Raw genomic sequence first — 27,304 nt, forward strand, 5'->3', positions numbered from 1 at the left:
TCAGAAAACCCTTGTCGATATTATTAAAAGGGTTATTGGGCAACAAAACGCCCTCCCCTCCCATTTCACTACTTTTCAGTTTTCAGAAGTTTTTCGGACCAAGAAGAATTATGTTTAAAATTACCTTTCTTTCAATAAGAAATAAATATCTGTTTTCATCATTTTGGATCACATACAATTCTTCCAACATTTGCAAGCCAGGAATCATCCTAAATTATAATTTTTCAATCCAATATATTAATTTCAAACTATTTTAGATTATTCCTCTTTATAAATTATGTTTGAACGGTCATATATTTCTTTATATTTCTTTGTATGGATAAATATTTTCTTACCATCTTTTTCGGTTTGAGATTTTATTTTCGACCATCTTTCGTAATCCTAGAAGCACTTCAATCTTCAATTTTCACCTCTACTACCTTTAAAACCTTATAAAAATACGTTAACTTTTAAATTTTCATTTTTATAGTCTTTCCTACTTTCTTTCCGAACAAACAATTTATCAACTTTTAACTGTTTTTTAAGTTGTAATTAAAAGTTAAACTTTGAAAATTAATTTGCTAACCAGCACATATATATAATATTTGAGATAAATACATAAAAAAAACATTCTTAAAATTAACCTTTTTTCGTGAATTTTAAAGTTTTTTCTAACACAAGTACAGTTGTAAATATGATGTTTTAAAGAACGAGCACAAATTATACATTTAATTTTCCTAAACAAGATGTTAATTCAGTATTGTTGCTGAGGAAATTTATAACATCCTAATAAAAACACCATTTATAAAATGGAGAAACAACAAAACAGGGAACGAGGGAAGGACTGGATGGGTATAGTTGTCAACCTAAGGAATTTTATCTTCTATTTTTCTCTTTGATGGTATTTGTCTTTTCTTACTGTAACAAATTTTGTAGTTTAGTATAATATATGTAACGGAGTTATTCATTTTTGTTTATCAGAAATAGATCGGCAAAATTTTAGGTATTGAATAAATATAAAATATGGCAACCACATTTATAATTTAATCCAATTAATTTATTGTGTTAATGTTTGATTATATTTGTCATATTTAATTGTCATTGCGATGAAATAAATAACCTTTTTAGTGCCACATGTATGCAGAGGTCGTGATCTAATTTATAATTCTCTAGTCATATACAATGTTTTAATTTGTCAAACTTCAACGATAAAATAAATAATATTATTAATTGTTTTCATTGAATGAATAAAAATCTATTTTTGTTCCTTAGTATTACTGTTCATCGCACTTTTTAAATAATATATTTAGAAACGAATATTCATATTTTAAATATATGTTTTTTTTAATATACATACGCTAAATGCATTCATTGTAAAATATAACGAGTAGATTAATAGTGTATGCAAGTTATCCACACATTCATAACTTAATGGTAAATGATGTATAATGAGTATCGTTTTATATACAAAAAAACAATGTTGATAATAACTTACATCTTAAGTTTGTTCGGGATTAATGACATACACTCGTTATCTCGAAGTCAAAATTTAAATCGTCGTATCCTATCTCGTAGGTCTACCCATCAAATTGAGAATTGTTACTTAGTATGTAGTTCCTTACCAGATCTAAAATTGTTAATTGCTACGAATCTACTTATCAAAATATTTATTTAATACCTATAATCAAACTCATGCAATTCACTATTTTAAATGTTGTACATAATCAACATTTGAATACTCAGTGATTGCATACACTTAATTAAACACAATTCAACCAAAACTAAACAAAATTGTAACATTCAACCATCTTTGATGGTTTATTGGTTCAATAGAATTGGGTAAATGGACGGAAAATTAGGTCAAATATTTGGATAACCATTTATGTTAAAAGTTGGTTCTTTTTTTCTCTGGTAAAATAATAATAATAATAATAATAATAAAATTATAACTATCTAGAATACCAACAAGTAAATAAATGAATTAGTATATATATATACCAAAACCCAAGACATATGTTATATAGTATGGTAATGATGTAGTAGACAACATGCATTTATTTCAATGACAATTGGTATTATAAATATGAAATCAATAGATTAAATACAAAATATAGTTGTATCATATGCTTTCATATATGTTTTTTATAGCAAGTTTGAAAGGTAATATATATATATATATATATATATATATATTTTGTAGCGTTAACCATAAATAAATATTAATTTAGTTAAATCTAAAACGATATTAATTAATCTATTAAAATATATGTTATAAATATTGTAGAAGTTACAACATTATATAATTAATAATACAATATATTATATTTTTTAATCCGAATAAAAGTGATACGAGATTATAATACGTAATATATTTATTTATCAAATAAAATATTGTATCATCTAAAAATCTAAAAATAAGTAAAAGGAAAAAAAAAACAAATACGATAGGGAGAAATTCACTTGACTCAGTGAATTGCATACCAAAGGGTCGTTATTGAACCGACAATTACGAGAATGAAAAGACGCATCTTGAAAGGTGGGGAGTTTTACATTACATTTACTTTACCATCCTTTTTCGGTAAATTCCAATTAGAAATGGACAACATGCGATTGCGGACGGCGAAAACAAATTTTAGACCCCACAACCCGCGAAAATATGCCCGCTATTTCTTAATTCTCACCTCTGACCTCCGTCACTCTCTCGTCTTCTGTTCGTCTCTGCACACCGAGAAACCACCGAAACAGAACAGACAAAGAAAAGAAAAGAAAGGAAAGGAAGACCGAATGATTTGATCGCATCCAGTCACCGCCGGTAACTCCATCATGTCTCAGAACCAGCTTATTGACTCCCTCACCTCCCATATCTCCCTCTACCACTCTACATCCCTTTCCTTCAACCCCGATCCCAATCCCAATCCCAATCCTAGGTCCTCGATCCTTAAATGGTTCTCATCTCTTTCCGTCCCCCAACGCCAAGCTCATCTCACGATCGTTGATTTCAAATTCGTCCAAATCCTCATCCAGATGGTGGCAGAAGTTCGTAGCCGAGGACACGGTTTCTTCATCGTCCTTCCGGACATCCCCTCTTCCGACCCTCCGCACCTACCTAGCTTCTGCTTTAAGAAGTCCCGCGGACTCTTGTCTCGTGTCTCCGAGTCCAGCGAGTCCGAGAGGACAATTTTTGAGTCCACTCGATTATTCGGTTCCAGGGAAGGCGATAAACTCGAGGAATGTGCTTGCTCGTTAAACAACATGGATTCTATAACTGTAAGTGAGGAATTCGTCGCTAATGTGGATAAATTTGTCGAGACAATGGATGTAGTTTCAAATGGGGGGTTTTTGAGAGGTGAAGGGGGTGACCTGGCATCTGACTGGGCCGAATTAAATTGGTTAAAAGCGAAAGGGTATTACAGTGTCGAGGCGTTTCTGGCAAATAAGTTGGAGGTGACTTTGAGATTGTCATGGATGAACTTGAATCATGGAAAAAAAAGATCGGTGAAGTACAAAGAGAAGGCTAGCGCAATCGGCATGGCGACAAACGTGTTTTGGAGGAAGAAGGGATGTGTGGACTGGTGGGATAAATTGGATGATTCGACAAGAGAGAAAATTTTGACCGCAATTATGGGAAAATCCGCAAAAAATTTGGTAATGCTGGGAACATTGACATGCTGTACATTTGCATGATTATTTAGTCGAAGTCGTTACAAGTTATTTTAAAATATTCATGGTGTTGCCTAATCCTTTCGTCTCTATACTTCCTTCATTTTGATGAATGTTCGGTTTCCATCTATTTTATATATGATTTAGTTCATACTCGAAACAATCAGGTCGAAAATATTTGGATTGTCCGAGTAAAATTGTGGTTTTCTTTTCTAATTCTCTTCGTAGGGTATTGTTTTATAAGAGACCAAAATATTTATCTTAGGACATGATTCTGGCACTTTGAGTTATGGGGTTATTTATTTATCTTCTTTTAAAGAATTTTGTAGTTAATTCCTGAGGAGTTAATATGTGGATTCAGAAACTATGGGTTACCGTAGAGAATTGCCACCTCAAGCTTGAAATATGAAACCAAAATATTCATGGAAGATTACCTACATTCCTTCTTCGGGGAAGGATTAAAGTCGGGAATCTTCCACTTAATAAGTGGAATTAGGACCGCTATAGAGCCGTTCAAGTAGCTTGTGTTGGATTCTTAGATGTTGCTCAAAGAACATTAACTTGATTAAGCATGTGTTGAGTACAACGTGATGGTGGCTCTATATTGAATGCCGTGGGATGAAAGAAACAGGAGGATTTTTCAAGGGGAGAACACGCCTACAGATGTTTTTGGTATAATATTAAATACCATGCTTCTTCTTGGTGCTCCCTTAGCAAAGAGTTCTGTAAATTTGTAATTATGACTTTTTTCAGATTTATGCCAATTGGGAGTCTTTTTTGTAGTTTCTAAGGCTTGGGCTTATGTGTCAGCAGAACTTGGTATTTCTCTCTGCCTTCGTAGGAAAATCGATGAATTTATTTTGGAGGGCTTTGGTGGAGCTTTTCTCAAAAGGCAAAGTGTTTGCCTTGTGGAATTGTGTCGTTAGAGCCTTGCTTTCAAGGAACGGTAGACTTTTTGGAGATAAAAAGTCCCTAGAGGATTCTTTTTGTTTGAATTTATAGCATATTGCTTCTTGTGGGCCACTATTCACAAGGAATTCTTTTGTAATTACAATTCAATTTACATACGATAGCAAATGATTGGAAAGTTGTGATTGTTTAGTCCTGAGGGTGGGCCTTTAGGTCGTCTTCCCCTGAAGCACAGCAACACCTCTTTATATTTTGATAAGAAACCTAACTTTCATTATTAAATGTGAAACTAGAAGGAATCCTCTGGAATGAGATTTTGCAAGGTTGGTTTTTAAAAGGCAAGGCTAAGGTCCTATGGAATTGCATGGCTAGAGCCCTTATTTGGAACATTTGGACCAATAGAAACTTGAGAGTTTTTAGGATAAATCTTCTTCTTTTGACATTTTTTTGTAATAGCGTACAACTCTCTTCTTCTTGGTGGGGCTTTTAGACACAAGAATTTTTTTGTAATTACAACCTCTCAAAGTAGTCTTTGTTTTGGGAGGGGTCGTCTCATTTCCTGTCTGTAGGGTGTTTTTCCTCTTTTGTCTGTAAAAGGTTTCTTGTCCAAAAAAAGAAGAAGGAAAGCGTCGCTAAGGCGACATTTTCCCGTTTCGTCGCTAATAATGAAAATAAAAAACTAGAAGGAACCCTGATCCCTTTTTGCATTTTGATTGTTGGTTCTTAGTAGGATATTATCTCTGATGCAAAATTATAATTTGATTAAAGGTTTTCCTGTGGCAACGTAAAATTTCACCATCAACATCATTTCATGGAAGAAATGTTATTTCACCATCAACGTAAAATTATGTTGCTAGTCTAGCCTTCTAGGTTTTGGGACGTTGGGAATTAATTACAATACTCTGTAACCAATTAACTAAGTTGGCTGACAAAGTACAAAACTTAATCTAATTTATATCAATAAACTTGCTAATTAAGATGAACGCAGCAATTCCCCTAACAGCGTAAATCATTATTCTTTCCTGGAAAATTTGACTCACTTTTATTTGTTTGGTATGTGTGCAGCAGTTTGAGACCTTTCATTATATTTCAACCTAACTTCCAGTCATTTTTGTTTTCAGATACACGATATCTTGAAGTGGACAAGTGGACTTGCGGAGCATGAGATGGGGCTTTTTAGTGCGGAATGGAATAGACCATTTAGGTACAATTGTACTACATCTCCACCAAGGTCCATGCTAACATCCCAAGCGGACCTGCATATTGACTTCAACATAATTCCAGCTTCGCTTTCTGGAAAACCTTATTCCTTAACCAACTTATTTAGAAAATTGCTTGTGCTTCAAGATATTGTTATGATGGTATCATCGTGTCTTCATGATGAATACTATAGGAGTAATCTATTTTATAGCACTTTGGGTTCTATTTGTGCCATCCCTGATTGTATATTAAGAAAATTGCGGGAGTTTCTTATGTTTATTTCACTTGATTGCACAAAACTTGAACTTTTAGGAGAGGGGAATATTAAGTCCTTGCCTAGTAAATCGAGAGAGAATCTAGGTGCTTCCAGTCGAAGAAAAAAGGGAAAGAGCCGGAAATCACAGAATCATGTATTGAGACCATGTGTAGATGATTCGTCTTGTGATAAATTTATCAAGGTAAATTTAGTTTGAAGACTCTAAAATGTTTTATTATGGACATGATATGAATTTAATTATTAGATGTTGCCTCAGGAAGTTGACAAGGAGTGTGCTCATAAAGGGAGGGAAGATATGATGGAATCCACAACAATATCTATTATGTCCAAGGGAAATGAGATTTGTAGAGAAATGCCAGCAGACGTATCTAAAACGGTTGATTTGGTTGATTTATTTATTTATTATTTATTTTATTTGGATTGCATTTCTTAGTAATGGCTGGAATGCATTGTAACCAGTGGCCTGTCAGCAGGTACATAACCATATAATGAGTGTTGGGAAAGATCAAGGTACTACAAGGAAGAAGAAAAAACACAAGAGTAAAAACTCTGGTGGGAACAACAGGCTAGTTGAAATAAGAAATTCTGAAGGGCCATCTGTTAGTTCTCAGGATCAGGCAGGAGAGTTGGAGAAGATATTCAGAAGACCTTCCATCTCGAATATCACAAATGATAGTTCAACAATAAACTCAAGTCCTCTAATTTCATCTAACGAGCCTAACAGAGACTATGACAGCCAGCAAAATATTGAAGTACAAGAAATTTCTGGGTTAACAAAATATGTTGGTTCGGAAGAGTCTCAATCCCCAGAAGGAATAGTTGAAAATCAAAGCTTATCATCTAGATCGGAAGCTTCTACGACTTTTATGGATTGCGGTGCAGTACCTTCTCATTTGCCTTCGTTGGAGCTAAAGAATATTGTCAAAAGCAATGCCAATGTGAAGGGCTCTGTTCGAACTTGTGAATTAGGAGATAAATCATCTTTGTTGGATAAACTTCCGAGAACTTTTGATGTAAAGGAGAAATCATGCTTATCTCAAGATCAATTTCGTGGTGATTCTTGTAATAGTAGGACCTCAAATTCTTTGGAACATTCTCCCTATGAATGGCATGGTGTAGCTTCTTTGTATTTCCCATCATTCAATTCGCATCTCCCACCTGCTACTGATAGACTACATTTGGATGTTGGGCACAATTGGCACAACCATTTCCGACGGTCTTTCACACCTACAATGCATCAATCAAGAAATTCTACCATTAAAGGAGGTTGTAATCCAATTCTGACTCGACCACTGTTAATGAGTCTAGATTGGCCCCCAGTCTTAAGAAGTGCTTCTGGCTTGGCTTCAACAATGACATCAAACCACGATACTGGGTTTCTGTCTAGGAGACAGTCTACCTTTCGACAGGTGCTTCCTACTAACAGCAATCAAATTAGTACCGAAGATGAGAAGTACTCTGCTAAGCTCACCGATTTTCCTGATTTATCAAATAATCAGGACCTAGCAGATGAGTGTGATGGAAACTGGATATCAGAAGAAGAACTGGAAATGCATGCAGTTTCTGGGATAGACTATAATCAGTATTTTGGTGGTGGTGTTATGTACTGGAATCCTTCTGATCACCATGGGACGGGGTTCTCTCGACCTCCTTCGCTTAGTTCTGATGATAGCTCATGGGCTTGGCGGGAAGCTGACATGAACAGAACAGTTGATGATATGGTTGCTTTCTCTTCTTCTTATAGTAATGGGTTGACTTCTCCAACTGCTACTTCATTCTGTTCTCCTTTTGATCCACTGAGTTCCGGAAAGCAGGCTCTTGGTTATGTGGTGCAAGGAACTGATATACCCAACAACATGCTTCATTCTTCACCAACTTTGAAAGACACAGCGACAGAGGAGGAAGCTCCTAGATCTTTGGCAAATTTGCCTAGTGATGTTGAGGGAAAGACAGGTGACTCGCATCCATTTCCTATGCTGCGGCCTATTGTTATTCCAAATATGTCAAGGGAAAGATCAAGATCTGAGTTCTGCCATGGCTATGATCACAAAAGCCCATGTATCCCTCCTACTAGGAGAGAGCAATCTCGAGTAAAGCGTCCACCATCTCCAGTAGTTCTTTGTGTTCCACGGGCACCAATACCACCTCCACCTTCTCCTGCAAGTGACTCCAGGAAACACAGGGGGTTTCCAACTGTTAGATCTGGTAGCTCAAGTCCTAGGCATTGGGGTGTAAAGGGTTGGTATCCTGATGGAACTAATTTGGAAGAAGCATGCTTACGTATTGATGGTGCTGAAGTTGTATGGCCGAATTGGAGAAATAAAACCAATTCTAATTGTTCAACGGTTCAACCTTTATCATTAATAGCAGTGTCCCAGATAGCTCTCGATCAGGAACATGTTAGTATGCGGCCACCATCCAAACATTTGAACTATGTAGTATGTACTGGGTCTGCAATTTACTTATGATTAGTTTTCTTTTGCAGCCAGATGTTGCATTTCCTCTCTTTCCACCTGCAAGGAGCTGTTCTGTAAAAATGGAATCTCTTTCTTTGATGCATAGCCGCTTACATGATGAGATTGACTCTTTCTGCAAACATGTAAGAGCTCTCATTGTTGCTAGTTTTTTTTTTGTTCGTAGTTGGATTTTATGTAAATGATGTTGTCACTGAGCAATGCTATGCATTTGATATATGTCAAATGATGGCATAAAAAGGTTGCTGCAGAAAATATGGCTAAGAAGCCTTACATTACTTGGGCTGTTAAACGGGTAACAAGGTCCCTTCAAGTCTTATGGCCCAGGTCCAGGACAAACATTTTTGGTTCAAATGCGACTGGTTTGTCCCTTCCAACAAGTGATGTGGATCTTGTGGTTTGTCTTCCCCCAGTAAGGAACCTGGTAAGTTAATTACTTTAATTGGATCCATCACGCGTTTTCCCTGCTTAGTGCTTTTATCAAGTCTCGCTGCCATTATCTTTTAGGAACCTATTAAAGAAGCTGGGATCTTAGAGGGGCGTAATGGTATCAAAGAAACCTGCCTTCAGGTATGTTTATTCTTATCTCAAGGAATTGAATATGAGATTGCAATTTTATCGTTATTTTTGCTCACTCCAGGTATCGCTGATTGTGCCTTGTAGAGGGATGTATTATTTTACCATTGAAAAAAAAAAGAATTATATTTTTGCTTATAGTAAAAGTAAATCCGATCTTAATTGTTCATAGAAATTAGTAGTGTCAATAGGATGGTTTTCAATTCCTCTTGTTGCATTGCAGTTTCTAATACCCCAGAGGCCAGAGCCGTCCAACTTTCCTTTGTTTATTTATATAAGTTGAAGAAGTTTTTTTGGTTTTTCTCTCCCACGAGGTTGAGATTTGTTAATTGATAAGAAAAATAATTTTTACTTACTCTCAAAGAATTGATACAAGGTAGATTAAATAGTAATTATAGGGAAGAAGAAAAAAAGAAAAGAAACTCTTGCCTATTAGAATAAGAAACCCTTATCTATTAGAACAAGGAAATCCTAACTATTAGAGCCTAAATGTAACAGGAAAATAAAAAGAAAATAACTGTAAAATATAATTTAACATGATTGACTCTTACTCTTCCTGCCTCTTGTTAATTTGATTCTTCTTTATCATCCATATTTCTTATCAAATGAACAAAAAGAAGGTTGTTATCTATATTTCTTATCAAATGAACAAAAAGAAGGTTTTTACATCTATCTAAAACATGTTGAAGCACCATGATTAACAAACTTGATTAATGATCTAATAGATAATAAAGTGATGAAAAATGTCATGTTTATTTGTGCATTCAAAATAAGTACTAAACAAAATCTCTGTATTGCATGAAATATATGCCAATGATGCCTAAAAAATCAAAAGAGAACAGTAAGAAAGAATGAATCTTTCTTTTCACTTCTCATTTTGAGATTTTTAAAAGTTAGAAATGGAGAGAATGAAGAACCAATGAGTTACAAGAGAGATCTCCAACCGGTTAAAAAGCATATTTAGAGGGTAGTTACAAAACTCTCTCAATTTGAGAGTCCAAAAGGACAAAAGAAACACATCATCATCCCATAGATGATCAAAGGATTTCTCATCGTCTTTGAAAACTCTCATTTTGAGGGTTTTTTTTTAAAAAAAAAAATTAAATAATTTTTTTATTTTTATTTATTTTTTAGTTTTTACGGGAAACACATATTTCATTGATAAGATTAAATATACAAAATAAGGAGAATCCGAAAGCTACATAAGGGCCTCCAATTTCTCATAAGGTCATTTAAGCTGTAGCTAGAGAAAAAAGACAAGTAACTTTTACACCAGCCAAGAGCCAGAAGCAAAACCCCATTACAAAAAATGTTGTAAGGCTGGGATTTGTTGTTCCTTTCTCTCCATAAGCTCCACAATAAAGCTCTGATGAAGAGAGACCACATAATCGTCCCTTTTGTATGTGTGTCCCCCCAAGGTTGCTTGTAGATGTTTATATTCGCATGGAGAGGGATTTGGCGACTAAAAGCTTCGATGATAAACCTCCAAAATCTGTTGGCATATTCACAGGTGGCAAAGAGATGGTCTTGTGATTCCGCTTCCTTATAGCACATTATACAACCATTTGGTGATAAGGCAAGCATGGGGAGTCTTCTCTATAATCTGTCCGGTGTGTTTATGACTTTGTGACTAAGTTCCCAACAACAGAACTTAACTTTTCTGGGATATACCGCAGTAATGTGTTTGAGGAGAGATTTTACCATGTAGGTTTTTGTGGGATCCCTGGGCCAAATCCATTTGTCTTCCATGTGAGTGAGGTGTATAATCGAGATTCTATGCTCTAGATCAATCCATTCTTCTAATTCCTCCTCTTTGAGCGGTCTACAGAAAAGGTGATCCTGTGACGGTGTTTTGTTTTTTTGATAAGAAACTTTCCACACCTTTCATATAACAAAAAACAGAAGGGTACAACCAAAGGGCTGGGGCAGAGGCAACCCCACCCAAAAAAACTAAACAAACTCTTTCCAACTATTCATGAACAAGGAAAGGTGGTAGTTATGAAAGAATTACTGTAATTGATACACCACCAAGAAGAAATGTGCTGTACATTCCTACAAAAAATATAAAAAGGAGTGGTTCTATCCTCAAAAACTCGAGAATTCCTTTCTAACCAAAGGTGCCACATAAGTGCTCTAGAGGCGCACTTCCATATGAATTTTGCCTTTTTAGGGAGCTTCCAACCATGAAGAACTTCCGAAAGGCAGTCATCTACTCGTTTTGGAAAACAAGTCGCCATTCCGAAGAGATTCAAAAGAAAATACCAGCCTCTGGCCGCAAACTGACAGTGAGTGAACATGTGGTCGATATTTTCACTAGTTTTAATGCAAAGATTACACACTGAGGGGGAAATCAACCAGTTGCTGCACTTCTTTTGGAGTAAACCATGACGCTGTTTTGATTCCCCAGATCGTAACACGAGCATCTTTTCTCGTTGAGATTGAGTAAAGCTGGGGAAAATCCTCAGCCAAGGAGGAGTTGGAAGCCCATCTGCCATGCCAGAAACTAGCCAAGCTGCGATTGCCAATTTTACAAAGGACTCTATCCTTTATGTTGCTGATGAATTTAGAGATGCCTGGGGTAGAGGCCTTTATATATTTCTGGACGATTGATTAGGCCAAGGCTCATTTAGAAATTTCCTATATTTCGCCCCGATCATGCTTTTCCAAAGGCTGGGTTTTTCTGTTAAGTACCTCGAGACCACTTTGAGAGCATTGCTTGCTTCTGATCCAGGATATTGCCTATCCCAAACCACCTTGGTCTATAAGGAGTTGTACTTTTCCACAGTCGACAAGGTGAAGATTTCCAGCCATTTTAGGGCCTTCCCAAAGGAAGTTTCTAAAGTTTCTCTCAAGTAAGTGGGCTGCTCCTTTTTAGGAATTTCAAAGAGGGAGAGGTAGTATGTAGCTAAATTGGAGAGAACAGCTTGGATCAGTGTGATCCTACCTCCCTTTGATATGTGGTGATTGGCCCATTTGTATAATTTACTCTCCACTTTCTCAATAATATGTTGCCAAAAAGACAAGGAATTGTACCGGCCATGCAAGGGAAGGTCAAGTGCCAATGGGGCAGGAAAAAATGGCAGCAGCATCCAGAAGAGCTCAATATTTATTCCCAAGATCTCTGATTTTTTGTAGTTTATTCGGGCCTGATGCTTCCTCAAAGATCTAAAAAGCTTTAGCTAAATTTCTGATATGATTTGGCTCAATGGAGGAGAAGAGCAGTGTGTCGTCTGCAAATTGGAGATGGTTAATGTGAACGGAATCATCCTTGGAGTGATAGCTCGATGATGTCTCGTTTTGAAACCATGATTGAGAAGACGACTAAGACAATCCATCACCAAAATAAATAGAAAAGGAGATGAGGATACCCTGGTAGAAGTCCTCAGGCTGCTTTGACTTTTACCTCTAGGCTTCCATGAGAAGAGAGAATTTCAGAGATAGTGCCCTGTCTTTTCTTTAATGCTAAAATTTGGTGGAAGAAGCCTGAGTTTTCGTCACCCTCAAGAAGCCATCTTTGTTTGCATTTCTGACTATGGAAGAAAATATCCTGCTTTTTAGATAGGACTGTTCGAGGAAATATGATGCTAAAGGAAGTTAAAATTAATCCCTCTTTCCCAGGGGCACATATTTATTTATAAGTACCAGATATCCTCTACTCTATGTTTCACCCAAGTTATCTGCATTCTCAAATGAAGGATGTTTTTATTCTTTTATTCGATGAATTTTCTAAAATATAATACAGGATATGAAGCACAAACAGTCCGAAGGAAACAGTTGGCTCCTTAGCTCACTTTGGAGCCGTTGGGGACTCTGGTAGAAGAGTGTTAATATCCTTCCATCTCATTTGCAATGATAATAAAAATTTATCTACTTGATCTCTGGCTCCATTGATTTTACTAGCATTTTTATGAACATTGAGGTCTTACCATCAATGCCTCTAGGTTTAGTTTCTTGTGATTAGCATCTTTGCTGTGTCGTGTGATTTCATCTTTCCTCTTTGCTTGCTAGAAAGCCAACTTCTATAGGCAATGAATTTATTGAATGAGAAAAAAAGGGAGCTTCTTTTCTTTTAACGTTAGAATAAGTCTTTTATCATATAGCCATTTGATGAACGTTAAGGTCTGATGGATTTAACAATTCGCCAACTTAACAATAGTTGGCTGTGTCATATGAATTTACTAAATCCAGAATAAGTCCTTTTTTTTTTCCCTTTCAATTTGCTTGGCTGATGTTATGATTTTTTTTTTTGAAAGTGTAAAAATTTAATAAATATTTTGGCCTTCCAGCATGCAGCCAGATATCTTTCCAATCAAGAGTGGGTAAAAAGTGATTCTTTAAAGACAGTGGAAAATACTGCTGTAAGTGCCTCCTATATCTGGACTCTTTAATACGGTGCTGTTAATAATGGATATTTATTTTGCAATACATCTGCTAATCAGTTTCTTTTTGGGTCAGATACCTATTATCATGCTTGTTGTTGAAGTTCCCCATGATCTCATTACTTCGTCCACTTCAAATATGCAATCACCCAAGGAGGAGTCGTCTGCAATAACTGGGGAACAAGATGTAAACATTCTAAATGATATGACAGGTTTAGAAGATTCTGCATTGCCAAAATGTTTGGAGGTGTATGATTCCTCAATGAGCACTAAGTCAGTTCGCATTGACATAAGTTTCAAGACTCCATCACATACAGGACTCCAAACTTCTGAGCTGGTAATCCAAATTTGTAACATAGCATACTTAACTTTCTGAATTTTATCATCATTGTTTGTGAATTTTTTAACACTCCATTTAAAGTTATTGCTCTAAAACAAGAGAAAACAAAGAACTTGATATCCATACTGCAAATCAATGGAGTGGAAAGTTTGTGGCCTAAACTTTTCAAAGATAGAGGATGAAACTTAGCCTAGTATCATAACTGTAAAACCTTTAGAAGTTTATCTCTAGGGGAAGTTGGAACAACCGTTTTTTATCCTAAACTCAAACAAACTATCAGCTTTAGCTTGGATGACGAGTATTTGGCTCTGGATGCTTTTGTCCTCCATCCCTCTTCTTGCCTTGAACTAATTTTCTATCTCAATTCATTGTCTTCTCTCAATTCTGTTTATTTATTTATTTATTATTTTTTTCCCCAGAGAAACAATCTTTGCATTTATAAGTGAAGAGCTAAAAGTTGCAAAGTAATGTCCAAACAACAAAGTATTGCATACATGGATACACTGCCCAATGGAGCTTTTACAAAAATCCATACCAAATTTGAATTAACTACAAATTGGGGAGTATAGTTTCTACACTCATTATCTTTAGGGATCCAAAAAGATACATGAAATTTAGCTAACTTAAGCACATTTCTCTACTGGTTTTCCTCTGTATTGAAATTTATGATATTTCTTTCCAACCAAATGCTCGAAGATTGCATTTTAGTTATGTGTCTTTGATTTCCTCTTGATTGGGTGACCACATGGCAGTTGAAACAAATTATCTTTTAAATGTTATTGGAAACCCATGGAAGTTTTGAAAAGGTTGTAGTAGAGAGCACCATAACATCATACTAAAATAACAATGATGGAAGAGAACAACACCACGAGGGACTCAAAGCCAATGTGAGGCATCTCACTTGAATTCCTAGCTGAAATGTTGTCCATGCAATCAAGCTGTCCCAAAAAAAAAACTTTCGAACATTTTTTGGGCCTTTTTCCTTTCTAAATTTCCTTGGGGAATTCTTTTGCCAAACTCTTTCCAACTTTTCACGCCTTCCTTCCGCAGAGGGTAATTCACCATGCTTGCTGTTAACATCATTATGCCAGATTCTTCTCAATGGGAGCCTCCTGGGCTATTTAGTATGGAAGGCCACACCATACACAATCCTCCAGGAACTTTAGGGAAACATTATTTTCCATCTTAAGGTGGAAACTTCTTGAAGTACTCAAAAGCACCCTTTTTGATCAAGTTAAAAGGAAAAGAAAGTAATCAGCCATACTAGAGAAGGTCACCTGGATAAGAAAGTAAATGGGATGCTATTGTATATATTGACTTAGAGAAAACTGAGAAGGTACAACCGAAATCTATGCTTTTATCAGGTTCTAATAATGTACGATTATGCTTTTATCAGGTTCTAATAATGTACGATTCTTTCACTAAAAAATAATGTACGATTCTTTTTAGATCAAAACCAAGAATTTGTTTGATGATAATGAAACCAATACCTCACAGAAGTTTTGGAGGAAGAACTCTTTAAAGAAGCTCCATGGAGAATGAAATCCGAAACTTTCCTCACCCCTTTGGTTCCTTCTGAAATATTCTTCTGTTTTCTTTTTACCCACCCGTACCAAAGGCATCTCTTATAATATTGTTAGGCAGCTCTTATAATATTGTTAAATAACCTTAGCTTTTCCTTTGAAGTGAGATTTGCCCTAGAGGATATGAAGGTCTCATTGCACCAAAGTAGAAAGAACAAGTTTAATGCTGAAGGTCTGAGAAAAGCTTCTACGAAATTTGCAATCTGAAAGGGCACTTTGGGAATAAATGGTTAGCATTTTCACCATACAAAGTGCAAAGATTACACTGCTTCAGTTGGGAGAACAATTAGGATGTCTTGATCTAATCCTCTCATTAGTATTCAGGCCATTTTTTAGCACATACAAAAAGAACTCAATTTTGTTTAGGTAATAGTCCTTCCAGAAGGCTTTAAAGTGAAGTCTCTGGGGAGAGTGGCTTCACTCTGGATTAAACTTTGGAAAGGTCTTGCAAGAGAAAGAGCCAGAATTATCTCAGATCCATAATCTCTACCATAATTGGACAAAGGACAGAGCTGTTCCGCCATTTATTGACCTGATAAATTCCTCTGGAAGTGAAAAGACCAATGTCCCATTGCATTCCACTGCTGCTCCACGTTGCCAATCTGGAATTAGTAATAGAAAATTAAGTGAAGGGGTTTCCATTATTCAAGAGTCTCTTCAGAATTTGACTGCCCTACTGCATACATACTGAATCTCGTTCTCATGAACATTCTGTATGATCTGCTTTTTAATAACATTATTTCTCACTAAAGTTTCACAAGATTGCTGTTTGTATACAAAATATTATCTCATAATTTATATTTGATTCTATGTAATTTCAATTGCAGGTTAAGGAGCTGACTGAACAATTTCCAGCGACTATACCTTTGGCTTTGGTGCTGAAAAAGTTTCTGGCAGATCGTAGCCTTGATCAATCCTATTCTGGTGGCTTAAGTTCTTACTGTTTGGTGAGTTGTCCCAACCTCTTACCGTAGCATAATCAAAATGAAATGTTGCTGTGAGTTTTTAACATGTTCAGTGATTCAGTGCAAATGAATTTTTTAAAGATCTGATTTCATTCAAGTGGAAATGATTACAAGAAAATAAGGGGAGAAATGTCTCTTATTATGTTATTATTACTTGATTAGAAACAGGGTATTTTAGTTGCGTATTAGCAGCTTTTTTGTAATGAGGTTTCTGAATTTCTCTCCATAACTAATTTTCAGGTATTATTGATTATACGCTTTCTTCAACATGAACATCATCTTGGGCGTCCGATCAACCAGGTAATTTCAGTTCTCTCTTTGTAAGGGTCAATTTGAAAAGTGGACTAACTGCACTGCACTGTAAATCTATATGAATGGTCTCTGAGATAATCAATCTTCATGATGTGACAAATTAAACGTACTATATATTATAAAATTTTGAGGTCTGTTTTAATTTTTATTATTATTGTTGTTGTTGCTTTCTCTCCCTGGTTATATATATTTGTGATATTGAGTTTAAACTTTTCTGAACTCAATGTTCCTGCAGAACTTTGGAAGCCTCTTAATGGACTTCCTTTACTTCTTTGGGTAAGCCAGATTTCCTTTATATTATTTGTCAAAAACTAATATCATTTTCCATTTCCCCAGTGTAAAGGGGAAAAGAGAAGTGAAGTTCAGTTCCTTTTGTGAGATTGCAACTTTAATTTGTTTATGCTAATGTAGAATCATTTGCTTTCAATCCAGGAATGTGTTTGATCCTCGTCAAATGCGTATTTCTATACAAGGCAGTGGAGTCTATATAAAGAGGGAAAGGGGATATAGGTAATATGTTTAGTCCAAATTGATTATCACACACGGTTATTTTGACGGTAGTTCTTTATTGTGTCTATGATGATGCCTTTTTTTACCATTTATGGGTTAGTTATAATTGTTAATCATGTTCCATTTGTTATGTAGCATTGATCCCTTACATATTGACGATCCTCTTTTCCCCACGAATAATGTGGGGCGAAATTGTTTCCGTATACATCAATGTATCAAGGTGAGACCTCTGTTTGTGTAGCATTATTTACTTTGTGAACTTCTGAATTATGATGTGCATGGGAAGTACTTTGTGCAACTAAAGTAAGTTAGAAAGACCACTTTGACAATGCAATCTTGCTTGTCAGGAAAGATAAAATATTAAATTGTTGAGTGAGTGGTCGAGTGAATTTATTTTTTTGAATAAAAATATAAAATAATATTGCCTGGAATGTGAGTTGCTGAGTGTAATTTGCAAAATTACCTACTGCTCGTGATATATATATTTTATTTTTTTATTTTTACACATCAACTTGATTAGTTGTCCTTGATTTGGTAGAAGGAAAATGCTTGTGTCTTAAGATTAACTCGTCTATAGATTTGAAAGATAATGTATGACACATAGACTAAGATCACACGGTAGCTCATCTGACCACAGGAAGCTCATTCAGACACTATTCCTGACATCTTTAATGCGGTTATGATATGGTATTGGTCTTAAAATCTGAATCAGATTCATGACTGTCTGTACAAAATTTTATTTGCTATTTTATTTCCCACAACTGTGTTTTTCAATGATTGTTCCTATCAGAACTTTTTTCCAAGATTGTATTCTCTCTCCTCTATAATTCTCTAATTATTCAAAATTTCTGTCTTGTAGGCCTTTTCAGAAGCTTATTCTATTTTGGAGAGTGAGCTCATATGCCTTAGTGATAATGGTGACACATGTTCAGATGCAACTAATAGGGTGCTTCAGAAAATAATCCCTAGCATTGATATATCATAAGGGCTTACTATACGATCTTTTTATACATGGAGGTAAATTTAAGTTACTCACTTTATGTTACTATTATTATTATAAAATGGAACTCTACGAAGTCTATAGAAGGTCTAATTGGTTGTTACCAAGGTCAATGCTTTTGAAGTGATGATGTGTATTCAAGTATTTTATTTAAAACTAACACCACCAGTAGATAAGTGCATTGCTTCCTCCATTGCATTTTTTGTTTATCGTTCAAAGGAATGAATACAAAGAATTATAAGATCAATGTGATTGCTTGTTGGTGTAAAGACCGGGTTTGAAGGTGCTATACCTCTTTCTACAACTGTCATGGTAAAATGTCTAAGAAGTCTTTGAACTCAAAGTTGCACCTTGATGCTTGTAGGGGCAATAAACTTATCCAATGAAGTTACAAAAAAGTTCTCCAATTGGATGTAAGAATAGTCATACTATAATTGGTTTATGATTTTAATATATATATGTTTCTGTAAATATTTATTTCAATAATAATTATTAGATTATTGTGATAGTTTCTTTATTTTGTAACTTGTTTCTCCTCAACATAAGGAGGTAGGAGGCACGTTTCTATTTTTATGAATAAGACAAAAGTATATTTTGCCTCTCAAAATTGACTTGGTATTAGAGTAGAAAGTGATGTGTTTGAATCCTTTAGTGTCATTTCGTCCCCAATTAGTATTGATTTCAACGTGCTGGAAATCTGCAGGGATAACAAAAGGAGGGCACTTTCCAGTCTTGTACTTGGCTAATTTCCAAGCTTACAAGTAAGGAGGAATGTTAAAAATAATAACCTATCAAACTTAAGTTTATGGGCTTAGTTTAGCGGTGATTTAAAATTGCTAATAGGAAAAAGTTATCTACTAAAGCTGGAGTAAGTGTAATTAGTTTGTTAACGTTTTAGCTGAACCAAGATTACGTGGATTTTCTCAATTAGTGTCAATTGGTTGGGTCTACTGAGGATGAAAGATCTACTTCAGGATGACTAGCCTTTCTTGTTGGTACTCTATTGACTTGGATTGAGAAATTGATAGGTAGCTGGAATCGGTGTGAGACCATGAGAGTATATATTGATAATATGGGGAATTGTGTGAATGATTAGGTTTGTTTTATAGGAGTATAGGACAAAGAAAACCACTTTTCATTGGAGATGTGAAAAGGACAGAGGGGTCAAAGAACTAGAAGGAGCATAGTTTACAAAAAATTACCTCAATTTGGAAACAATAAAAAAAATACAAAGATAGAGAAGAGGGGAAGGAGTCTTAATTTCTTTCCATATATCTTCCGTGTCCTTGCTATTGTCATCAAAGATCTTTCGGTTCCACTGAAACCAAATCTTTCAAAAGAGCTTTCACCACACATACAACAGGACTTTGGCTTTGTTTTTAGAAGGAACCCCACACAGGAGTGGAGACTATTACCGGATAGCGGATACAAGAGGTGATTGGCTCGAGAGACTGTTTGTCTTATGAATGCAGAGAATATTGATCACATCTACTAACATTGCCATTTTGCTTCCATGAGCTGGTCATTTTTGACGAGAGAATTGGGTTTTTCCTCCTGCCTGCCTACACTTGTTAATGATTGGCTTCTTGAAGTGCTTCAGAGGTGGTATATGGAAGGAAAGGCAAACGTTTTTTGAATTGTGCTGCTAGAACTCTCTTTTGGTACTTATGGAAGGAAAGAAATCAGCGAGTCTTTAACAATATAACTCACCCTTTTGATGTTTTTTTGTAATAGTGTACAAATTACTACTTCTACGTGGTGCTTCAATCATAGAAAATTATTTTTAATTAATAGCAATGATTGATCAAGATTGGAAAGCTATAACCTCACCTCACTAGATCTTTTGGGAACGTGGCTTTCTCATCCCCTTGCCCGTAGGTTGTCCTTCTTTGTTCTAATCTGTTTCTTATATAGGAAAAAAAAAGAAAAGTTTAAACCATAGCTTTTTCCTATCAGCCAGGCCAGTCGGTGTAGAATTCCTTTGCTTTTAGTTTGTGCTGTTTTATTAGTGTATTGTAGTTTAATATTCAAATTATAGCTGTAAAACGTACCATTTTTCTGAAAAGTTATCCTGTGACCTATAGTACATACATTAACAGTTTGCATCTGTTTTCAGTGGATGTTGGGACTTGATTGCAGAAGATGTGCTTCAAGGATGGGTTCTCATTTGCCTTATCCACACGTTAAGACTATCTTAAGAATGTGCTCTACCCATATACGGCCATCATAGTTTAAACTCTGTAAGTTAGATTATGTTAACTTATTAACCTCTTTTGACAACAAGCATGTTTCGTGTTAATTGGTACTTCACTGTTGTTTTAAGCTGGCTGCCTAGCTCTGCAGTAAAGAGTTGAAGTTACAGTGTCAATATATTGTTTCGTTATTCTAATTTTGTTATGTTCCTTTTTGTAATCCCTTCAGGACATCCCCATCTGATAAAATTGTGTTTCTTTTTGTTTAATATTTAATTTTTATGGTGAGGATGTTGAAATTTAAGTCAGTCAGAGATTTTGGTTTGTTATTTCTGCTGCTTTGCTCTATATCTTGCACCAAATTTTGGAATATCCAGACAGATCTAAATGGTACGGGTTCATTTGGTCAAATTTGCAAGATGCTGGTCGAGTTCCTTTACTGTGTAATTGTAGAAGATTATAGTCCTTTTTATGCAATTTTTAATTTTCTGAAAGAAAGATGATATCTTTGACGCTAAATTACTTCTTTACCGTGTAACTGGAGACGATTATATTCATATTTATGCAAATTTTAATTTTCTGAAAAATCGCTATCTTGGACGGTAAATCACTTCGTTACTGTGAAGTTAGAGAATATTAGTCCTCTTTATTTAATTTTTAATTTTCTGAAATAAAAATGCTATCTTGGACGATAATAATAGAAGTACTCGTGAATTGTAGGATAATGTGCATCGGAGGGGATCGTTTTCTGTTATTCAGTTAGGACCTATGTAATGATGGGGTTGTCTATTTGTCAACTTGGTGGAAGCGCTGCTGACAATAGGGTATGTGCTAGATTCTGTGTTTTTCTCCAAGATTGAGTGCACACTCTTCATTTCTTCTATAATGTTCAGTTACTGTTGGTCATTGTTTGGTCTCTACTACTAATTCTTTAGTACGAGCTGGTTTAGATCAAACTTGAAAGGTGCCTGTCCAATTTATACTTACTAAATGAGAGAATGCAAGAACCCTGCTGTATGCAATTTTTGTTTAACTGAAAAAGAAAGGAATTTGAAAAGCGATCATGAAGAACTTTTGCTTGCAGGTTCATCACAGGGTCAAATCTGGTTACTTAGGTAGGACCCGTGAAGTGGTGGGGGTTTGTCCACTTGCTCGCGTTAAGTCTATGTCCATGGCAATAGTGGTATGTACTAAATTCTCTTTCTTCAAGATTGGGTACTTGTCTATCGTTTTTTCAGATTTTTATTTAAAAAATTTATTTTTCATGGTAATTGTTCCTATGCCATTCAGTTAGTGGTCATCAACTGTGAAATCCTTCCTTCGATCGTGGCTGTCACCTCAGCGAGCAGATAATGGGAAGCCCCAAGGGTATGGAAACTCATCCTTGTGTACTTGTCAAAATGCAAAACGGTGTATGACGTGCCTTCTGTTTTCCATTTTTCAAATTTATCTCCATCTGGGATCGTTTAAGATTATTCATTTCAGTTGTACTTTGTACTGCAGCAATCTGAAGTTTTCATAAATTTGCAGTACTGCTTGGGCGGACCGATTGCAGCAAGCTCTATGTATCATACGAGCTTTTCAAGTGCACCTGTAATCAGCAATCAGGTGGAGAAGCCCCATATTCACCATCTTTCTCTAGGTTCACCTGCTCTCTGTACATCTAAACTCAAAAATCTTCTCTCTTGAAACCAAATACTAAATTACTGAGATGTAACGCCTTCCTGTGCTCTCCTGGTTGCTGCAAGAAGGTAGTTGCACAAACGAAATTTGGAGGATGCAGAGAAGAAACTATTTCCGTAGATGGATTACAGCCAGCTTTGTTTACCCACCTCCTTTCTGAGCGTATGGGGACTCAGATCAGGTTCCGAGTAAACCACAGCCTTTGGAAGATAAAAAAAAGAAGTGGGCGGTTGGCCGCCCTCGACTGTCCAAATTTGAATCAACAGAGGGCAAAGAAGTGTCCATGGTGGTTGATGTTGGTCGGCCGCCACCGAGCAAGAAAAATGACACATCGCTCTTACATCTCTTGAAAGAAACTCACGTATTGTATATTTCCCCAGTGTCATCATACGTGGAAGGCGATTATACGAAGGCATTTAGATTTATACAACTTCTTGAGTAGGGGAATGGTGAAGAAAATTAATTGGATATTAAACGGATTCCGCTTGTATTTTTGATGAGAGCTTTAGATTATATATTGCCTTCTAATAAAAGTAGAGAAGTACTATAAGGTAGCCCAGCAGTTAACAATGCTGCTGCTATTATTCTATGATTGATCCATGTGATAATTACTTCAATTTGGCAGAAATCAATGAGGCCAAAATGCCACTTCAATAAAAAGTTGAATTTTTACTACAAACCCAAATTGACAAAATCGACTCAGCGGGGATTAAGCATTGCAGTTTTCCAAATGAAAAGTGGTGTGCCATTTGGGAGTTCCTAGCTTGAATATACAAAGAGAGTTGAATATTTTCTTGGAAGAAAGTCGGTATTTATTTATCTGGCTGGCTAATCTTGGGAGAGTCGATAATCCCGTCTTGACCTTACAAACGCCCTTAGCAAAATAAATTTCTCCGAAGAAAGCCATAGCATAGCCATCCGGACCAGTTGCCAAAATTCTACATCCAAAATTCTGCAGATCCATCATTTCTGCTATTTCAATATCAACTTTTCTGAAAGGACGAGCGTAGTGCAAATATGCCTATGGTATAGGGAGGACTTAGCAATTAACAAATATCATCCTTAGCTAACCGAAACCTTGGTGAATTCAATATCTGCTAAAAATAGGGAGATTCAGATAATAAGGATATCGCAAAGATATAATGTCAATATGTGCCATCTCAACCACCACTACCTTCAGTTCGACCATCATGAGAAACATATCTTTTTAACCCAAATTTCTGACCATCTTTGAGGAAGTAAGCCCCTCCCCAAAGTGCGCTCCCTTCTTCATGGGTAGTGGCTCTCCTCATTGAACAGAAAGAAATCCCTTGGTTAAATAGCAATCTTGTTTCCTCGATGGAAAGCCATCAGGAGCTCCCCAACTTTGACAGAGGGCCTCTTCCCAGTTGATTCTTTTCTTTCCTCAAAGTACATTCTCAATCCTTAAAGTCAGGGTCTGTAGGTGGTCCCTCGATAAGTTTTTCTTGTAAGACTAGACTCTTAGGTACTACAAGTTCGGTTCCCTGGCCTGACATGAAATAATACCTCTCTAGTACCATCTGCATCAATAAAGTAAAACTAGTGAAAATTATGAGCGGAAAGATATGTACCTGACATTCATTGCTGCAGTCATCATCCAATGATCATAAATATGAGAATCAGCACTTTACCATGGCAGCATAGGCATCGATTTTCTTCTGTCGAGTAGATTTATTGAGCCCCCTGGGGAAAACATGAAAAGTACAAAAACCAATGTGATAGATGATATGGAATTACAAAAGAGGGGAGGAAAGCTAACCCCGAGCCAGAAAAGATTATAAAAAGTTCTAATTGATGAAAGAACATTTTAACCATAGTTGTTGAAGCGACAAGGTACACATAATTTATCTTAAGAGAAAGCCACAAACGAAATAGTATCTAAAAGATAATCAGTAGTCTTTTCCAAACTGGTGGGATAATAAAATTTTAATTTTCTGGATGGAACAAAGCATCAATGCAACCAAACTAAATTTGCATAAAGAAAAATCTAAGGACAGCTGCAGTGCTTCAGGCCCATTTTAATCACAAACTATTTTCAATTCTATTCTTCCATTAAATACCACAAAGCAAAAGAACACTGAGAACATCAGTGACTACTAGAGACAAAAATGTGTAACCATCCATGCAACAACCTTAAAAGAAACAAGTCAAAATTCTCCATGTTTCACAAAGAAGTTTACATGAGAATCAAAATTAGAGTAATTGACTAGGTTCTCCATCGTCCTCATCATTTGATCTTACTTGCTTTTCTCCCCCTCTGTCACAATTTGGTTTCTTTTTGGTTGTTCTAGCATTGAGTGTCTTCTTACTATGTCGCAGGCATAAAATCAATAGACGTTCTCAATTGCTTTCCATGGAGACAATTGTACGGTGAAACTATCAGAGAGGAAACAAATGTTTACCAGCTTATCTTTTCTTTTGAAGTTCGTTAAATCTTGTCAACAGAGATGGTAACCTCAAACCTTGGTGTCAGAGTTGGTTGGTACAACTTTGTACCCGGACCCTCTTATTGTCTTCCTACCATCCATATGAAATCTCCTTTCCTTGAGTAAATGGCTTTTTTGGCACTAGTCTCTAGTGGCCCACTCACTCTACGTAAGTTGGAATCTTATGATGGAAGAGATTTCAGATTGGAGTCTGTTTGTTAGTTTGGATTCCTTTTGAGGGTCTATTTTATTTTATTTTATTTTTTGTATGCTCTTATTTTTCCTTTCATATTTCTCAATGAAAGTTTGATTTCTCATAAAATAAAGTAATTGAGGGATTATCTTGATCACTCCTAAACTCAAGCCACAGTTCACCACTCCTTATGCTAATATTATAGGTCACTCTTCCATTGAAGCACAGTTCCCTAACTCCTCCAAAAGCAGACGGTTAAAAAAAAAGAACCACCAAATTTCATTGATCAAAATGAAATATATACAGACGGCAGTGCCCCCAAAGCAAAGTGGTTTCAAACAAAAAGGCTATCCTAGTGGCGTAGATAATAGAAAATAGGTAGTCATAAAAAGTGGAAAATGCATAAGGAAGTCTAATTTGATTTCAATGATACTTTCCCCAAAAATAGCGAAGATGCCACAACACCAAATAAGCTCTCTCTTCGGTTTCAGAAAATGACTTCCCTCTAAAGGAATAAAGTAAAGGCCAAGTAGATTGGAAGTGGGGGGAGTTCACAAACTTCCAAGAAACGACAATCCATGAAGATGTGGCCGTTCGTCTTTTTACATGAAAATTTCTCTAGGTTGATGTGGTTAAAACGATGAAAAATTATCAAGAATGAGGCAGAGGTTAAACTATTCATCTACCTAGAGAAAGGTTAAAACGATGAAAAATTATCAAGAATGAGGCAGAGGTTAAACCATTCATCTACCTAGAGAAAGGTTAAAACGATGAAAAATTATCAAGAATGAGACAGAGGTTAAACCATTCATCTACCTTGAGAAAGGTTAAAACGATGAAAAATTATCAAGAATGAGGCAGAGGTCAAACCATTCATCTAGTCCAACAAATTCTTTCTAAACATAAAAGCCCACCTGACAATGCCACCATCCCAAACATCCTCCGGAAATAGTCGGTTGCAATTACTCCACCTACTATTTACAGGATACAGAATCCACACTAACAACACTAACGGAAGGTGATGCAATAAATTTTACACGATACAGAACCCAGGCAAATAATACTACCAAAAGATGATGCAATATGTTTTGCAGAATGGAATCCACGCTAACAATATTAAACAAAAGACAACATAAGTGAGTTTTGAGGACAACAATACTTGCAAATCATATGGTTTTCCGCTTCAGATGTTGTCCCATGTTCATCGTGCAAGTAAACTCTCCAACCTCTAAACTAAAAACTGTATCAGAACAGCAAAGCAAACATAAGGGAAATAAAGTACACCCATTCAGTGTATTTCACCTTTCAGCTGCTCGAGCTGCTACCCTTCCAGCAATACTACGAATTTTATTTGACTGCGGTGTCTCTTTTCCATCGCTTGATTTAGGAAGTCCAATAATAAATTCATCAGCCTCCTACAGTTTTTTCATCAATTAACATGTAACTAAAGAGAAGAAATAATGTTCCAACATGTTGATAACACTTAATTAGGAAAGTATAAGGATCATGAGAGAGGGAGGGATATATACTTCCTGTTCAGCAATCTCAATAAGCTTAACCTCAAGCTTATGTCCTCGCAACTCCAAGACCTAAGCCAGCTAAAGAAATCATGAGGCCGCAATATTTGATAACACACAACACGGAGTTAAATTCTGGGAATCATTCATAACTTCAATATTTAGGTATAACATAAAACAAGCTTAGAAAGAAGAGCGAAGGTGGACTGTATAAAACGGAAATGATAACAGCCTGCATTTGCAACTTAATAAGAACTTGTGTCCCAGAAGAAACGGAATTCAGTAAGAACAATCGATCATCAACCTCATATCACAGTTTACTTGTTAAATACATTACGTATGTTCTGATGGCAGCAGACTTCCACGATCATATCCCATAATAACGCATTGAACACCACTATAATTATTAGAAAGAATTTCCTCCTTGATACCGGAAAATCGAAAAGCAACCAACTACAAAAACGTTGGGGACATCGAATTCTACAACAAATAGTGAGGACATACAAAATAAAAGCGAGCTTAAGGAAATTAAATAGTGAAATTAGCAGATAAATTACGGTAAGAGGACGAGTGGAGAAGCCTTTACTAAGAGCAAGGCCAGTGCGGGAGGTTCCGAGGTCTACCCCTAGACTGAAACCTCCTCTCCAGTGAGGGTCGAGCTTGCGGCGAAGGGCATTAGGCGGAAGTTCAATGGAGGAAATCGCCCTTGTTTCTGAGACGCAATTGCATTCTAGGATTGGCTGAGCAAAGGTAGAGCATCGTGGGAGCCACAGAATGGTCGAAGACTGAAGTTTCTGGTTGCTCGGAATAAGGCTTTGCGGCGGAAACGGTTGAAAATGTTGCGAAAACATTTGTAGGCGGGCGCTCGGCGCTCGGCGCTCCACGGTCCACAGAGAGAAGCGGATAACACAACACAGGTCCCGCTGCCGCTGTCTCGCCAATCACAGCCCAGGCCCCGACACACTCCATGACAGCACATTGTGTTTCATGACAATCTTAAAGAGCCTTTGAGACCTTGTCGGGAATACTGCCAGGGACTTCGCCTATAAATAGAACTATTCCGCTTCATTTCAAGGTTCACGAATACTAAATTCTCTCTCAAGTTTAG

At 36.2% G+C, this 27,304-nt stretch overlaps 2 protein-coding genes across 15 annotated transcripts; one reads left to right on the plus strand and one right to left on the minus strand.

The window, feature by feature from the left end:
• Window positions 1-2,645: 2,645 nt before the first annotated feature.
• Window positions 2,646-22,628, plus strand: MEE44 (Nucleotidyltransferase family protein). Of its 11 annotated transcripts, XM_088124386.1 has the most exons (22): window positions 2,646-3,624; window positions 5,670-6,206; window positions 6,282-6,410; window positions 6,499-8,424; window positions 8,511-8,624; window positions 8,741-8,923; window positions 9,007-9,069; window positions 13,362-13,433; window positions 13,531-13,791; window positions 16,205-16,324; window positions 16,583-16,642; window positions 16,890-16,930; window positions 17,087-17,164; window positions 17,300-17,384; window positions 18,024-18,181; window positions 18,529-18,577; window positions 18,868-18,925; window positions 20,281-20,404; window positions 21,077-21,180; window positions 21,441-21,539; window positions 21,647-21,724; window positions 21,887-22,628. In XM_088124386.1, the coding sequence occupies exons 1-15, from the start codon at window positions 2,803-2,805 to the stop codon at window positions 18,147-18,149; spliced, it is 4,617 nt and encodes a 1,538-aa protein (XP_087980512.1). In that variant the 5' UTR covers window positions 2,646-2,802; the 3' UTR covers window positions 18,150-18,181; window positions 18,529-18,577; window positions 18,868-18,925; window positions 20,281-20,404; window positions 21,077-21,180; window positions 21,441-21,539; window positions 21,647-21,724; window positions 21,887-22,628. The 11 variants fall into 11 exon arrangements, with proteins under 11 accessions (XP_087980512.1, XP_087980513.1, XP_022144377.1 ...); XM_088124387.1 differs by lacking the exon at window positions 18,868-18,925; XM_022288685.2 differs by lacking the exon at window positions 18,529-18,577.
• Window positions 22,582-27,169, minus strand: LOC111014097 (Polynucleotidyl transferase, ribonuclease H-like superfamily protein). 4 transcript variants are annotated; one of them, XR_002601794.2, is made up of 7 exons: window positions 26,754-27,167; window positions 26,209-26,268; window positions 25,982-26,094; window positions 25,839-25,907; window positions 23,692-23,743; window positions 23,214-23,580; window positions 22,582-23,133 (listed from the first exon to the last, which is right to left on the minus strand). XR_002601794.2 is itself a non-coding variant. In XM_022288732.2 (6 exons), exons 1-5 carry the CDS (start codon window positions 27,045-27,047, stop codon window positions 23,680-23,682), a joined length of 600 nt encoding a protein of 199 aa, XP_022144424.1. In that variant the 5' UTR covers window positions 27,048-27,169; the 3' UTR covers window positions 22,582-23,549; window positions 23,632-23,679. The 4 variants fall into 4 exon arrangements, 3 of the variants coding, with proteins under 3 accessions (XP_022144424.1, XP_022144406.1, XP_022144417.1); XM_022288732.2 differs by having other exon boundaries at window positions 22,582-23,549; window positions 23,632-23,743; window positions 26,754-27,169; XM_022288714.2 differs by having other exon boundaries at window positions 22,582-23,580.
• Between the last annotated feature and the right edge of the window lie 135 nt (window positions 27,170-27,304).

The sequence above is a fragment of the Momordica charantia genome (genome assembly GCF_013281855.1).
Source record: "Momordica charantia cultivar OHB3-1 chromosome 5 unlocalized genomic scaffold, Mcharantia_2.0 BLBB01000005.1, whole genome shotgun sequence".
Lineage (NCBI taxonomy): Eukaryota > Viridiplantae > Streptophyta > Magnoliopsida > Cucurbitales > Cucurbitaceae > Momordica > Momordica charantia.